We start from the raw sequence: 17,030 nt of genomic DNA, 5'->3' as shown, positions 1-17,030 counted from the left end.
GTTTTTTAAAGTGCTTTATGAACATGACAAACAGTAGATTTATGCACATTATTAGTGATAGAAGTAAGTATAATAATTGCAAAGGGGACAGTGCATATAACACAGGCTCAGAAATGTTCCAGTAAAAAGCCTTGCAAAACTAAGCGTAATTCTTCCATACATCCCCAGTCACAGTCATCTGGCACTTATCTAAAAAGTGGCTCCCTTCAGTGGTACAGGCATTTATAGCTTCCTTCTGCTCATTTGTTTGTTTGTCTGAAATTTGTGTTCCCCTTAGTAATTTCCATGCTTCCTGCATTTCCCCAAGTACTGTTCCTACTTCCTGGCTTTTCTTTTTAAGCATTTTGCAAAGGAAACTTCAGTTGATGCAGTTTTGGAAAATTGCTTATGTTATTAAATAAATTGAAGACAACCCTTTGAGTCTCTCTGTATATTCCAGTTGTTTATACACAGACAGTTTGAGTACAAGAATTACATCCTGTCTGGGCATCTGTTACTACTGCACAGAAGTTACAAGCTTTAAGAACATGAAGAAATTTTAGTCTTGTGAGACCAAATTTCCATTTCACATCTCATAGACTGGTTTGGCTTGGAAGGAATTTTAAAGCTCATCCAGTTCAGCCCTCCTGACACGTACAAGAACACCTTCCACCAGACCAGGTTGCTCAAAGCCCTGTCCAGCCTCACCTTGAACACTAACAGGGATGTGACATCCACAATTCGCCTTGTCCTATCACTACCTGTCGTCATAAAAAGTCCCTCTCCAGAGGTCTTGTAGGTCCCCTTTAGGTTTTGGAAGATTGCCCCCAGCTTTTGTTCATTCGCAGTTCTCTGGGGGATCTGTTTAGCAATTTTCATGTGGCTTTGATTTTCAGTTGCTGTCCATGCAACCTCAGAACTGTCAGTAAGGTTCTCAGAGTATATACTGTTCATTGGGAAGTCACAGGAAATGCTAGAGTAGTTTTGGGACAGGTTGTGCTGCAGATTGAAAACTTTCAGCATGGGTGTAACAGTGTACAGGGAGAGTAAAATACTGAGTAGTTTAGAAATGGTACTGAAGTCTCTCTTGTCTATCTTGTACTGTGCTCCTCCTCTTATACTGAGGTATAGACAGAGGCTGTCTTTGTGAGAGGTATAGTCAGGGTAGTGTGGTAGGAGGCAACATGTTGTGAATGCTGTAGATTAGCAGGATGTAAACCATCTGCAAATGCAGCCTTTCACTGCAGTGAATGAGCATAGTACATTCAATGAAAGGAAAAACTGACAGTGGTGGGTGGAGTAGCAGTAAAGTGAAGTGGTAAGAAATGTGAAATTAGGATCATTTCCTCTCAGTGTGAGTAAAGGAAGCACCTAGACACAGAGGTATCTAGGTGAATGAAAGCGGAATGATTTTTAACCACAAAACCCCTGCTTGCTTTATTAAGACAAATTTTAAAGCCACAGTTAAAAATTGATTTTCTTAGTTGCCAGCCGTGTAGTTTGGGTACACTGGTCCCTTTCCTCATCCACCAGTAGACCATCGTGAGAGTCTAAAAGGGCTTTACGTACTTCAAACATAACGAGCAATACAGGAAAAGAAAATGAAAGCTGATATGAAGCATATAGCAAGCTTTTATATGTATATTTCTATTGCAAGACTTTTAGAATACTATGTAGACCAAAAGGGAAGAGGCCCTCCCACAGCTCTGGAGTTAGGATTTTATTCCTGTACAGAATGGCCAGATAGAGAACATAAACTTGTCACGTAGGCACTTAATTTTTCTATCTACAATGGATGATGGAAATAAGTTCTGTCTTGCTTTTCAGGGGGAGTATTATAGTTAATTGTAGTTTGATGTTTAGTATAATCTATTTTCTGTTTGTGCTTGACTAGATGATAGTAGTTCCACGTTCATTTGTTCTCCGTTTCCTCCTTGCCCAGTTCACCTCATGTGCCCAGAGGAAAGACGGAGGATTATATTTGCTTGAGTTTTATTTAGTTTTGCACGCATTTTATATGAGATTTAAGAACTTGGAATGCTAAGCTTCTGAAATGTCCCAGCAAGTTCCCTACCAAGTAGTAATCTCATTTTTGCAAACCATGGCTTAGCAAAATACTATACAAGCAAAGCTATGTGCAAAACATTGTGGGCAAAAGGCACTGGCCATAAGGATCTTTGCATTTTTGTCAAAGTTAAAGTAAGCATTACTTTTTTTTTTTTGTCAAAGTTACTGTCCTAAAAATGCATGAGACTGCCAGCAAAAATCCATTTTCAGAATGGGGCCTCATGGTAAAACTGCCACTGTTCTATTAAAATCGAGAAAAAATATTTCATATCAACCTTGCATCCACAAGTCATCAACAGATAACAGAGGAGAATGTACTACACAAGTATTAACTTTTTATGGTACATTCTTTCCAAAAGCATCAGGATTGATTGAACTAGCAGCTTCAGTAGAAGGCAGGGCACAAGGTGACTCAGAAACACAGGACCATCCAACCCAGGGTACATCTCATGCAGCAAAATAGAAAGGAATGCTCAAAGCTCCATGTGGATCTCAGTGAAAACAGTATTACAAAATCCTCAGATATTTTTAGTATCTGTACCTTTTTAAAATACTTCTATTTATAGCAAGCAAATTACTTATTTTTTTTTTTTTTAAATCACCTGCTTTTCTGGATGAATACTTGAAAATTTGCCCTCTGTTGCCTCATTTTTCTTGTTTATCCAAGTTGTTTAGGTGACCTGAAGATAGGGCTGGTAAGGCTTGAAGATAAGTGAAGTTGGGACTCTGCATCCTGAACCAAACTACTTTTAGATTAGTGGGTTTGCTGTTGAGGTAATTTGTTTAAGAGGGTTCATTTGAAAGTGATGCAGTTTTGTTTCTTAGCTGTCTTTGCAGACCCAGAAACTCCTAAAGTACTCTTGGTGCATTCCTTTCAAACTCTGTATGTGCTATCAGGGTAATGTCTCCCGCAGCACATTTTACGAATTCCACGTTCCAGCTAGTTCTCCTAGTCATCGCAACCGTCAACAAAAAGGTGGAATTCCTGGTTGATTTTGTTTGTTGGTTTGTTGTTTGGTTGGGGTTTTTTCTCTCCTGTGCTAACATTTTGAAGGAATTATGCTCTAAAATCTGTCATAAAAGAGCAATTTTTTCCATTGTGAAGGTCTTCTATTAATCCCAGTTGAGGCCATCTTGGCCTGCTTTGTTCACTCTGACAGACTGAATGCTTCTAAAGAAAATTGAGGTTCTTGAATGATTCATAGTCTTCCTCTAGCCTGGCATGATGTACACGGGGTTGTGTGATCTCCACAGCAGTTGAGAAAAACCCTTTTTAATTCCCTAAACCAGAAAAGCTCTTGAGCCATAGGTCATAACTGAAGTCAGCCTGCTCCCCACTGAACAGCGTTGTCAATACTGAGAATGTTCTGGTCTTTTATCACCTCGATTCTTGTGGGCTGAAAAACTGTACAGCTCTCCTGTTGTTCCAGGCACAAACATTTTTTCCTGATAATTGGGAAATATCAGTGTAGTCTCAGAAGTTGGGGACAACAGGGTAAGGAGAGGAAGCAGAGGTATACCAGATATTGTTGGGACATGAGAGGCTTTGAGTCAGCATTGTTCCACTGAAGTCAGTGGTGGACCAGTTTGGTTGCTGGTTTGAGGAGGGAGGGGAAGTGTTGTGAGGTTTTTTGGTTTACTTTGGGGGTTGGTTATTCAGTTTGTTGGTTGGGTTTTCTGTTTGTTTCAGTTTTCTATTTGTTTTTCAATTTGGCATCTGAATCTTTTAACTCAGCAATTGGGGTGGGGGACACTACAGTTTGCTATATCCTGAAATAGAAGTGCCCAGTTTAGGTTCAAATTGTGAAGCTGGTAGTGACCCTCCTGATAATTACTTGACCATGATCTAGAGCTTGTAGTTTTTTCACAAATGCAAGGTGTGAGGTACAAATGATGAATATTCTCTCCCAACACGATGTGCTCTCAACTTGTAATACTGTTGTCAGTTCTAAATTCCGAAACCTCATGTCAGCTGAGTGTTAAAGCAATTAGCACTTGTCTGCAGCATAGTTAACTAACGCACATAGCAGATCGCAACCCATAAGCATCAGTAATTCATTTTCAGTGTATGTCTCAGGCCGTTTGTGTGATTTACATCGAAGCAGTGGGTGCTTGACTGGGATACGTGCAGCATATGTCAGCCTGGTAGCTGTGATATATCTTTTTCTATGTTACTGCCTCTGTATACATCTCATTGCACAAGATGATCCTCTCATCTCCTTTGAGCCCGTTCCTATAGTGTTTTCTGAATTCTGGTAGTACTTGTTCACGCAGGTGGTCCTGTTGAAGCAAGTTCTCTGAGCAAGTGGGTGGTATGCTTTGAAAGTATTGCAGATTAGCTGTTTTGAACCTGTATTTTAATCTAGCCCTCAGATCTCTTCAGCACAAGGGTTTCCAACACAATGATTTTGCTATCGTTCACAGTAATTTTCATCCATAAAGATTCTGCGTGTTCCTTTCTATGCCACCTTTTCTTATGAGTCTTTTCAGACATTAGTCAATAGCTTGTTTTTTTTAATGTTTTATTATATGTTTATATAGAAAAATAGTAGCATTTATTTAAAAGGTGATAATAGCATTAAGAACATAGTATGTTATTTTTATGTGTGCAGGATCTAAATTCCTACTTTATAGAAAGGGTAGCATTTGTGTGTCATTGACAAAAATGAACTCAGCATTTTAGGGTTTTGTTTGGGGTTTTTTGTGTGCGTGTTTTGGTTTGGTTTTGTGGGGGGCAGTGGGGAGGCAAGGCAGGTTCCTTATAGTCATAACTTCCTGTATGCCTGCATCTTAAGATAACAGTGGTCATCTGTGTTGGATCTTATTGTAACCTCTGTTGTAAATACGACAATGGTTGTAATCAAATACATTTGATGATATTTTATTTTTACCACCCTGTTGTTATTCAGATCACATTCTAACCTTTATTTTGCATTGCATTAAGATTGGAATATGTTTATGTTTAGAAATTTTAATGATAATGAATGAAATAACTGTTGCTAAGATATCCCTAGAAATATACGATATTATAATTAGAATGTAGTTATTTTGCGGGTTGTGTTTGCTTACTAAGATGTTAACTTTGAATGAGCAACTCATGCAGTGCTCCCGTGGAGGAATTATCGTCATTCCTTAGCGAATCTTTATCTCATCATACGAAAAGTAATGTTTCTGTAATTCCATTAAAAAATTCTTTTGTCTTTTATCCTATCTAGAATCTGTGACTGTTATGGTGTTTTATCTGCAGCTAGAGTTTAACTTTCACCTTTTTTATTATTAGAAAAAGCTAAATTAGCTTCTTGGTTACCTTAAAAATGAATACCCCAGATGGATCTATAATAAAAACAAATGGGAAAAGCAATATGGCAGAAAGTAATCAGAATGTGAGAGGCAAATAAAGAACAAGTGTTAGCACAGTCATTCTAACTAGCTTCCCACCTGTAGCCTATGTCTAGTCAGTCCTCTCTGCTTTGTTTCCGGTTTTGGGGTGGGTTTTTGGGGGTTTGTTTTTTTGGGGGGTGGGGGAGGTGTCTATTATTTCAGCAGATGTAAGTTTTAGGGCAAATTGTAGTGCTTTGCAGAACTTGGGCAATATTTTGTGTGCAAATTTCTCATAGTTTTTCAGGGTGATGTTTGGTGGGTTTGGGGGTAGAATGGTAAGATATAGCAAGATTGGGTTTCGTTTCCTTTTTCTTGGTTTTTAAAAGATCTTGGCAGGTGGGAACATTCAACTGTGTAAAAATATTTCTTCCCTTGCTTGCCCATCCCATTCCTCTATCAGAATAGACAGTGATTCTCTTTGGAACAGAAAGGCAAAGCAGAAAATGTGTTTTATCCATAGGTACTTCAAGTCATAGTTTGCATTATTCTCTTAAGCCAAATAAAAAATAGGGTTTACACTAAGGCACCATACTATAAATGGGGTGACTGAAATGCACACTTCTGCCAATGTTGCTTTTCATGCGCTTACACCACTGCAGCTGATTTTATTCAGTGAATTATGCATACAGCTCTCGCCATTAAATTAAGTGATCTGGTGACAATTGAATTGATTATTTCTTGCATGGAATAGATGTGAGCTTTCATATTTCTTTGCAAAGGCTGCATCCTTTGAAAATGAGAAACAGGTGTAGTGTTTTTGTTATATTAGTCATATCTTCAGGCCTGTATTCATGCATAGCTGAAGATTTAGCTCAGTACAAGGTAAATAAACAAGTCATCCCTGAAAGTGTGTAACAGTCTTGTGAATGGCCAGGAAATAAACTGAGAGCTCTGAGATAACTGAAAATCCAGATACACAAATTGCTAATAAATGTGTCAGGCTGCACGTGCTAGGATTTATCAATGTTAATGTTAGAGAAAACTTCTTAGTAGTGAGTGGAAAGCTCAATTTAGATGTAAAATATTCCAGTATTTTCAGAGTTTTCTGCTCTGGAAAGCAGCCCTGTTTGTGCGCAGCAGTTCATAGTTTTAGTAAGGTGTGGTTTCATTCTGTTGTTTGCAGTTCTGCTTTATAATGCTTCAGTGTGCATTCATATAAAGCAGGTCCAGACACTAAAAATTCTTACTTTAAGTTTTAGCAAAGTACTTGAGTAGATCTTCTAAAATACAAACACAAACAGAACAGCTGGTTCAGGAAAAAAAAAAAAAAAACAACAGCTTACTTCATGAAACTAGAAGCTTTGGAGAAACTATGTTTTCTGGCCTATTCCCTCATTTTTATTTTGCTTTATTCAGAAATGATAGAATTTGGTAACTGTCAGAAAGAAGTGTACTTTCTAAAAAAATCTTGACAACTGCCGTACCTGATGACTGCTGTATGAGGGACTGTCACTCAGATACTGTTAAATTAATAGCTTCGTTGCACAAGAGGAAGTTGTTTAAGGGAAGAGATTTTGAAGGCTGCATTATCTTGAATCTCTGTAAATCAGTGATTACTCTTGAATATGAAATGGCCTTTCCTTCTGTTTTCTGCATTTCTTCTATTCAAGTTGAGACGTTTAGACTGTGCTTCAAACTGCTGTGTAGATGTTCTTAAGGAGTTGTTTCTTGGGGTTTTGGACTCTTCTGGCTACATATCTTGTAAGGTGGTTAATTTGTTTTGGCTTGGATAGCTTGTTTTGACATTTAGCACTTTCTCACTGGGATCTCGCATTTCAGGAATGTGAGATGGGAGCTAATAATCATATAAGTCTGTTTAAAGCTGTCTAGAACTAGGTGAATAGCTAATAAGGTCAGTATTTGTAATCAGCTTGGTGGGGAGGCAGTTGGTGCGGTTTTGTGGGTTTTTGGAGATTGTTGAATTTTGTAAGATGCAACTTCTGATAAAATGTCCTTTTAGTACATCATGATTTTATTTTCTTTCTTAAAACAAAAACAAATCAAACCCAGAGTTTTTTCTGCTACAATATACATCATGAGATTTTTTTCAGCAAGAGCAAATAGTGGTGCCAGAGGTGCTAACCAAGGAGACAAAAGTGCTGGTGGTTAGATCCAGAGTAGTATTGATAAAGCATTAAGATTGCCATGTCTTGAACCACCAGTTATCTAAAAGGTAGCTTTATTTGTTCATTGTGACATCAGATCACTTTATAAACAAGGAGAAGGACCAAGGGATTGTTCAGTTTGCTTTGCTTAGATCCCTGTCATAGAATGGCAGGTGTTTGCTTCTCTGTTGACTGTAGATTTGGAAAATGAGACTAGTGAAATTTTTTGGTTTCTAAAGGCCTCAGTTTTGCTAGATGCAAAATGGGAAAAAAACAGTATGTTTTAGTGACCTTCCAATACAGAAAAACTGGTAATAGGGTTTCCCTTCCATAAACAATCTAAGCTTGTCCAGAAATTTGAGGAGAAAAACTCCAAATGCTCTATTTGGATTTGCTTAAATCCAGACTGAACTTAAGGGAAAGAGGTATTTGTTCTAAAATTGCCAAGGTTAGGGCTGAACATCAGAAACAAGTAATTAAATGCCTCCAACAAAAATTGGCAGCCACATGAACTAGACGCTCACAACCTAGTTTACGACCTAGCACATTTCCAATGGAGGGCCTAGTCTTGCTCCTGATTAGTCCTTCAGCAGATTGTAATTACAAACAGGTTATCTGGAAAAAGACTGGAGCAAAGGCAAATGTTGTTGACTTGTCCTGAAATAATGACCCAGAACGTTGCTCAAAGTTGGTTCTTCCAACTTACCCAGCGTGTTTTGTTCTCTCTCTGATGTGCCACAGTCTTCCATTTAGCTGTCACTTCTGCCTTTAGCTATCCTAAACTCTGCTTGAGACTAACTTTGAAGTCTGTTCAGGAGCTACATGAAAAGTTCTTACATTTTTCTAGCTGTGAATGCTGCACTGAGTGAAGAGATGAAATTTTAGCAGCCCTAAACAGCTTATGCCCTGTCTCTTTAAAACATTTTTCCTTCTTTTGCTTTGCAATAATTGAGTAGAGTTGACTTTAGACAGAATGTTGAAACAGCTGGAGTCATTGCATGATGTTGTGTTTGTATAACACTAAGCCAGTTTGGGGACATGGTGGATAACTTGCCGTACCTGACTGATGTACAGTTAGTATTGATTTTAATGATACGAGAGATTTGAGAGTCTGTGGTAATAAGCACAATGGATCGATCTTCTCTTCCTGCCCAGACACTAATAGACCTGCAGAATAAATTTCCTCTGATTGAAGAGTAGTGTCATAAATTACCCTAGAAAAGAAAACCAAAGTGGGATTCCACATAAAAACACATTCTGCACTGCTGTTGCCTTGCAGATGGCAATCTTTGCTTTCTTTTTAGCTATAGAGCCTGGAAATGTCTCTTAACTGTAGATACACTCGAGAGAATGGCCTTAGATGTGAAGATAATAGCCTGACTGACTTGTCATATAGAAATGCAGTATGAATCCACTAATCAGGAAAAGAACTGAATGCATGAGTGGATAGAAAAAATATTTTATCTTTATAAAACTGAAATGACCAGAGACACTCTCCAGATCTTCATATACTGTTATTTAACCATACCTGTTTGAACTCCTCCATAATAAAAGTTTAGTATTAAAAAAAAATAGTATTTTTCATTTCTCCCTCTTGGCGTTTTACATGTTTCATCTTTTGGTTGGGTATGAAAAGCACTTTTGGATTACATATTTATAAATTCTAGAAAGTACATTCTTCTCTGATAGGATTTTCTGATAGCATGTCTCTAAATTACTTTGATTTATTTTACGTAACAAAAAAGGAAAGGATAAAAAGTTCTCTTCTGTTTACTTTTCTCCAATTCATCCTGCTTCATGGAGATCACTTACTCTGTTTGGTACACGAAAAACCAAAGGGTAGGAGTTATAGCTCTACCACAGAGAACTTGTAATCTAATTAAAGCATATGAAGCTGCATTCTCAGATCTCAGTGGAGCTGTTCCACCCTTTTTGATTATGTATTTGTGTGCAGTCAGCTGAGGACCCAAGTAACAAATTAGGAGGTGTATTGGATTTGATAGTCAGTTACAGTTCTTCCAACAAACTATCTTCACGGCTGTCAACAAGCCTTTCCTCCTGTTGAAAAGTCTGGGTTTGAGAGTGTGACCCCAAAAAGGACCTACATCCCATGAGGTGACAGCAGAAGTAAATGCTTGCATTCCTTCTTTTAGGAGCCAGTAAAAAAAAAAAATGAAAACCTTATTGTCTGTCCAGACAACTTCCAGCAAGTTGTGATTATAAATAAGATTTTTACCAGAAGAATACTGTTGTAGAATAAAGACTGTTGACAAAGGAGCTTATTTAAGATGCTGCTCAACTGCTTGGATTATTTGTGGGGCAGCCTATCTGGCATATAGTAGAGTTGGCATGAACTCCAGTCTACTGGTACTCTGTGAATGGATTTAGTTTTAAGCCTTTAAGCCCAGTTCTTTGTTCTGCATTTTTACCAGTGCCTTGTGCAAAGGCGTCCTAGAATATGACTACCTTCTAGGCATGACAACAGTGAGGTGAATGACAATGCTGAAATGTATCAGACTGTGCAAATAGTACGCAGGAATATCTGTCTCAAATGCATAAGCATCCATCTAATTAAAATTTTTATATACATACATTCTGCTTATTGGAATTCATAGTGCTATGCTAGCTTCATCAGTCTGCCAGAATTTGAAACTGTGGCATCAAGTACTTAATGCACAGATCCACAAGTAATCTCTAGAAAAGTGCTTAGAATTAAGGCCATATCTGAGGAGCTTTGTACTTCTTACGACATTTTCCCACTTTGGCTTTCATATTATGGAAGCCACATGAAATCAGTAAGGAGTCTTAAATTCATTCTTTGAAGGTATTATAGAAAGCTGGAGAGCAGTACACTTGCCTCTTTCTCGGGATGTGAAAATGTCTGGCATTTGCTTGCTTAGAAAAATAAGAGTTGGATTTGGCATCTTTGCTCTATGCAGTAAATCATCATTACTAGGTAAAGCGTTTAGTCGCTTAATAGTACTACTCAAATCCTTGCTGCTCAATGGAAAACTTATGAGTTTCCATCTACAAGTCTGATGGGATAGAATAAGAACGGTAGATTCCAGTAGTATAAATCAAATCACATCCTGTTGGTATGCAAATAGCGTTACTGACTTAGTAAGCATTACAATCCTGAAAACAGGACTTCTGGTGAAATGATACTTTGCGTTTTCCCTTTTTTCCACCTCATGTTTCACCCTGACAGATTTTGTTTGAAATTCTGCTAACATACTTTGTTTCATGTTTTGCAGGACTATGACTTGAGCCAGCTCCAGCAGCCTGACACTGTGGAACCAGATGCCATCAAACCTGTTGGAATCAGGCGTCTTGATGAAAGGCCAATCCATGCAGAACCTCAGTATCCAGTCAGATCAGCTGCTCCGCATCCTGGGGACATTGGGGACTTCATTAATGAGGTAAAGGAGAGGAAGAGAGTTTCCTCCTAAGATATGATAACCTTTCATATTTTGTATATTGTACTCTGCATGAGCAGCATTTTATGTTTGAACAGTCACTTTTTAAAACTTACTTATACAATTAAAGTTGTCTACCTAGATAGAAGTAAATTTGTTCTTGTGCAGACAAGTGTAATTAACTCATTCAAACAGAAAGGGAAGATACATCAATTAACTTTTATACATGTGTATTACTTGCATTCATAATATGTTATCAGCTGCAACCACAGTATCTCCAAGCAGAATTATTCTATGGGTTCCAAGTAATAAGTAGACTAGCAAATTCTAGTTTAGCCTAAATTCATTTATTAATTCACAGTAATCTAGTAATGAAAAAAAGCTAATTTTCATTTTCCTTATACATTACCCTTTGTATCTAGATAATAGTGGAAATTCAGTACCTTCACTAAGACCAAAAGAATTCCATCAAATATGATTAGTGAGCAGGGCAGCTAAATTAAATGTTATGCAAGTGCTTTTGAAACTTGTCATAGAGCTTTAGAAGTCTTTGCATTATCTTCAATTCTTCAGTCTAATAAAGGTAAATGTAAGTAAGAGACTATACCAAATTACAGTTTTGAAAGAAATGTTCCTACAAATACTGGCTTTGTTATTTCTATCGCTGGTCAACTGTAACTCGATGGTTTTGTGGTACTTATAATGGAACGTGGGTTGTTTTTTTTTTTCTGATGATGATAGGAAAACAAATACTAACTCAAAATTTATCACTTAAAATAAGCTGTATTCTGTAGGTGAATTCTCTTAATTTCTCATATCTTCCTTGGCAACTAAAACTGGATAGGTATTTCAGAGCTGGTTTTGAAAATGTGTCTTGTTTTTTTTTGTCTGCTTCAAAGAAAAGTCAGGCTAATATACCAAAGTCTTTTGTGTTAGCCAGCTGCAGGAAAGTGAATTTGTTCTTCTTAAGGTATACGCTGATACAATTCTAAAAAAAAACCCAAGACTACAGGTTGATGACTAGCAAGAAACATACAAACATTCTCACAGGACATGTATTTAAGAGACTTCAGTTTTGGGGAAGAGCTATTTTAGAAGGAGATGTTTCAGTAAAGAGGATTTTTGCATGCCATGCACTTTTAAATATTGCAGTTATAATTGACTTGTGGAGACGTGGGACAGTAAAAGGGCCCATGTCATTGGTCAAGGCAGTGTGCACACAAAAACTTCTTGTGCTTCCTCATCTTTCTCCAAATGATTTCCCACCCTGTTTTCACACAGCTGTGACCAGATACTACCCACCTGTCAGGTGGTCAGGAAGAATCCATAATCTTTGATACCCTTTTTTTTTCTTGTCCTCAAAGCAGCTATCAAGGTTTCTTACAGAGCCAAGACAAGGAATGAGTGTGATTTGGCTGGAAAGCCACAAAGGGGCCAGAGTTTGTCTAGCCTTCTGCAATTTTTAAGTTACTTAGAGCTGTTGCTGCAATACTGGTTTTCAGTACATTATCCCTCTTGAAGATTATAGCATCAGTGTGTACACATGGACCTATAGAAACAGTACATGCTGTCTTGATTTAACCCAATATGTTTATATTGCAGTACAGACAAGAATGGAGTCGTTCTCTCACTGTTGCCTATTTTATTAGATCAATATTTCCCTTTATCCTTCCCCTTGCCAAGAAAAGAGAAAGCTTCTACCAGCTATTTTTAGACAGCAAAATAATGTCGATAATGTCCCTGCTCTAAAATAAACCTTGGAAATATATATGACATTAAAGAAAACATGGCAATTTTCTTGTCTGCAACTTAGCTCAGGATTAATTATATACTTTGATTTAAGAGAACTATATGAGCTAGTTTCTGTGTTTCAAGCATTATGTATTTAGCTTCTTTTTCATAAGGTATTTCTTTCGTAGGATTTCATAGCAATGTGTCATTTTACTATGGGGCATTCAACCTAACCCTCTCTCTAGCAGACAGTAGCAGCCCACAAGTTGTCCATACTGTGTTTTGGCAGAAGTCTGAGCAAAACGGAGATTTTATTTCCCCAGAACTGTATCATCTTAATCTGGATTTTATTTAAAAACTTCCTGTGGCAAATGTGATTCTAAAAAGTCTAGGGGGGGAGGGGGGTAGGGTTAAAAATAAAAATCACTCTTTCACAGTAGTACTCATTTACAGTTAAATTTCCTAATTATCAGCACCTAGCTCCTAAACATTCAGGCTGCACAGGTTTTCAGACTTTCTCCAGAGAATTCCACTTGCAGTCCTGGCAAGATTATACCCAAACAAATTGGTAAGTTTCAGTTTTACTTGGAGTAAATGGAACAAGTATCTTGGTTAAAACCCATACCAGACATTTCTTAGGGCAGGTCATAGAAAAGATACACTGAGCTGTGAAAACAACATAGCAAGATAAGAAAGGTCAAAGTTCTTATCACTCTGCATCCAGCTTCAACATTATTAGGCATAACTTTTCCCTTGGGCAGCCCTAACTCAAACCACCTGCAGAACTAGCCTGGTTGCTGTCTGAACATGGAGAGGCTGCCTTTGAGTTGTCAGTACATTGGTAGCAAATTCTGCATTACCTCATTCATTTGAAAATATGTAAAAGATAGGTCTGGTCTTTCGGAGGACTTGGCTGTATTCCCAGAGATGCTGATCAGCATGATCCTTTCAGATGCTGACCCATTTGCAGGAACTGACACAGTCTGTTGAATACTCACCAGCACCTCAGACACACAGCCAGCATTGTTCGAATTAGCCTCTGAAATGCTCCAACTTTTGACAAAAAAGAGCTGTAGGTCACTGATTTCAGATATTGGAGTCTTAACTACCATTGCCAAACAAGCATGTGGTGGTTTTTAATTCTTTTATTGCAGAGCTTTAGAAACAAAAAGTGAAGAAAGCCTAGTGGTTCATTTTGTTTCTTTTCTTTTGGCAGTACTCTGTTTCTTCTTGTATATTGTTTTCTAGCTGTCATCCATTGTATTAAATCTGCTTAACTCAATGAGACATACATAAGTATGAGTATTTTGTAGTAGTGTTCTAATGACTTCTCAGTTGAAAAACAAGTTCCGAGTAGGGTAAAAACTTGAAGTATTTTTTATAATACTTGTACAGTTAAGATAACATATACAGAGCTATGAACTTCCTGATACAAGAAAGTTCCAGAAGTACCTTATCATCAAAATATGTTTTGCAGGCATAAGCTAAATGACCTCGGGGACTTTCTTGTTTTCTCTGTTTCAATGAGTAGGTGAATCTCTAATTTAAGAAGGGAAAGGAAAAACCTCCTTTTCTTCCATCCGAGTGTACAAACAAGGCAGTGAAATAAGTCATGTGTTATTAAGAATCCTCTGTAGACCTTGTTTTCTGTTTTGAGCCTTTTAAAACATAACCTGCAGAGTGTGGAGCATAATTAACACTTAGAACAGTCAGAATTTGTAGGGCAGTTTAAATTAGGCCGGTTTGAAGTAGCTTTGTTAATCCTGTTTCCAAGAACCACCTAGAAATACATTTGCTGTCCCTAGAAATATTAAATCAATTATGTTGTGGTGGAGAGTGTGTGGCTAAGAATATATTTCTAATCAATAGAGCACATAGCCTGAGGTAAACTGAATTTGAATTGCAAACTAAAGATCTCATCCCATGAGGACATGGAGGACCCTCAATTCATTCTTAGTAAATGGCTATTCATACAGTGCACCTTCAAGCAGAATAGACTCCCTCGATGTTTTCTGTTTTCGCCTGTCAAGTGAAAAAATGGTTCTAGACGTAAACAATTTTTTTTTGTATTTCCCTGTAGGGCTCTGTTCTTCCTTTCCTTCTCATCAAAAGTCTGCTGAATCTGGTTGAGTACAAGGATTAATGAAAATAAAAGCATTAGATTTTGTACCGTTTTATGTTAAAGATGTTGAGGGTTTATGCTTTCCCTTGATTTGAGGTAAATTGATCATGCCACACATGCTAAGGAAAGTATTACTTAGGTTACCATTGTTCCTCAGTCAAGGCACTGTAGTTTCTCATTTTCTACCCCTGTCTCCTCTTTAGTGAAAATTCCATGACATATATAGAAAGGAAGATGGTGAAATTGCTACTCACTCTGTGCTAGGTCTCAAGTGGACCTTTGTATTGCCACGGCTCTTCTATGACTGATTCTTGTGCATTATAGGGGTACAGCAAATGCAAGGAAATGTGACTTGGTTTGCTCTCTCTCAGCAGGACCACCTGGTCCCCAGTATGTGCCCTAGGAATTCTGTTGTTAAATAAGCTTCTGTATCTAAAAATGTTGGGTTTTCAGATCAAGAAACTGTAACCAAGTAACTCTAACAGCTCTGCTGCCCTGAGATTCTTGAGCACATCTGGCAAAGACTTCTCTTCAGAAGCAGTTGACAACACCATGGAAATCAGTAGAAGCAGTTCTTGGGCAGCCATTTGTTGCCTTTTCAGTCATGCCAGTAAGGCAGGCTGTGATACTACGCACTGAAAGGGAGGGACAGTGTCATAAACGAAAAGGTGGCAATACTGAAACCAGAGGAAGCTTCATAAGCTGATTTCTCTTCCATAGCTGACATCCAGTAACTCCAGGTTCAGACTTGCTATGGAATACAGCAGTAAAGCACAGCAGTGCACTGGGTAGGTTCACAGAGTATGCTTAGCAGAGGGAAAGTGAAAAAATGGTGGTATTTCTTTGTCATTTTAGTATGCAGCGTGCCACACAAATACAGGAGATAGCTTGGTTGTCATTTGAAGAGCTAGAGACTAAGTTCAATCATTATAATATGAATCTAAGGAATTTTTAACCAGAAGGCAGGTGAAAATGTCAGTGTAACTTGGGCCGTGTAGTTGAATCAATACCACCATAACATGGCCTGTAGCCATGGAACAAAATGGATTGCACAGTAAGTACAACCTTTGAAATAGTGAATTTGTTAGTGAGATGTTATCTTGTAAGTCAGTAGCACAAAACCAGTTTTCCTTTTAAATGCTATCATGATACCAGCAGCAAAATGAAAAAGAAAATAGAAGTACATCTTCCCCTTTGGAAAAAAAGTTGGAAGAGAGACTGCCTTGCCACCTTGCCATGGATGGCTGACAGTTACCAGAATTTTTGCAGTGATGTAGGAAAATGTTTTATTCACTGATTTTGAATAAATTAGTATCCTGTGGTTGGCTGGCTGTTAATAGGCAGAACTGGGAAGTAGCATTTTGTCTCCAAGCTGCCTTTCTGAATGACTTTTACACATTGATACCTGGATACATACCTCAGCACTCCTTAAGCTCAAGTGGTATTTATTCTCCTTCCCTGTCACCTGTGTTTGAAAAGCATGGGTGTCTGTCACCCCAAGCAGGCTTAAGGGAAGATGTAAATACCATAAGGCCAGTAACTGCCTAAGAAGTAAAGTTGCATTTCTGCTTCAGCAGCAGAAATTGAGAAAGCTTTAGAACTATTTCCAGCTTTGAAGCTGGATAAGGGAATTCTTCCAAGCTTGCTATTGCTGTTTCAGAATTTTAAATATTTTGTGCTTATTATGGCCATCAGGATGGAAAGTGCCAAAGATAACAAGTATCGCCAATTATTCTTATCAGATAATTCAAAACTGTGCTCCTAATGCAGGCTATTAATAACCTGCTTGATGTTGTTGTACTACATAAAATGATCATTTAAAGTCCAAAATGTGTTCTTGATTTAGGGGTCATTAGTTTGATAAATATGCTGGGCCTTTCCACACTGATTTGCAAAATTACTTTTGGTATATTTTGCACACTTTTGAATGACTTTAGATAGGCAATAAAGAAATAGAATTCTCTTCTACCTTATTGATGCCATATGCTTTAATTAATGGGTTTAGCTATGTATGTATTTCTAGAAGAAAAACCAACATCCATTTCCATTATGTCACATTCAGACTAAATACAAAAACCCCTGTACTTTTCTAAAACCAGAATATATTGAATAATTTCAAGGAGGCACACTCAGTCCTTCAAATAATAAGCATAATTAAGCCATTCTTTACATAAATAATTTAAAATTAAAAATAACACCAGCACAAATAGGTTTGGTTCAGATTAGCAG

General features: G+C 37.7%; 1 protein-coding gene across 1 annotated transcript in view; it reads left to right on the top strand.

Moving 5' to 3' along the window:
* Positions 1-17,030, top strand: part of CDH2 (cadherin 2) — a 117,202-nt gene that overhangs the window by 98,037 nt on the left and 2,135 nt on the right. The window contains exon 15 of the mRNA XM_061360553.1: positions 10,787-10,951. Within this exon, the coding sequence (XP_061216537.1) occupies positions 10,787-10,951 (165 nt within the window). The remainder of the gene's footprint in view (positions 1-10,786; positions 10,952-17,030) is intronic.

The sequence above is a fragment of the Neopsephotus bourkii genome, unplaced genomic scaffold (genome assembly GCF_033783945.1).
Source record: "Neopsephotus bourkii isolate Nb327-2 ecotype Australia unplaced genomic scaffold, CSIRO-AGI_Nbou_v1 NB_1027, whole genome shotgun sequence".
Lineage (NCBI taxonomy): Eukaryota > Metazoa > Chordata > Aves > Psittaciformes > Psittacidae > Neopsephotus > Neopsephotus bourkii.
This window is presented reverse-complemented; position numbering and strand designations above follow the sequence as displayed.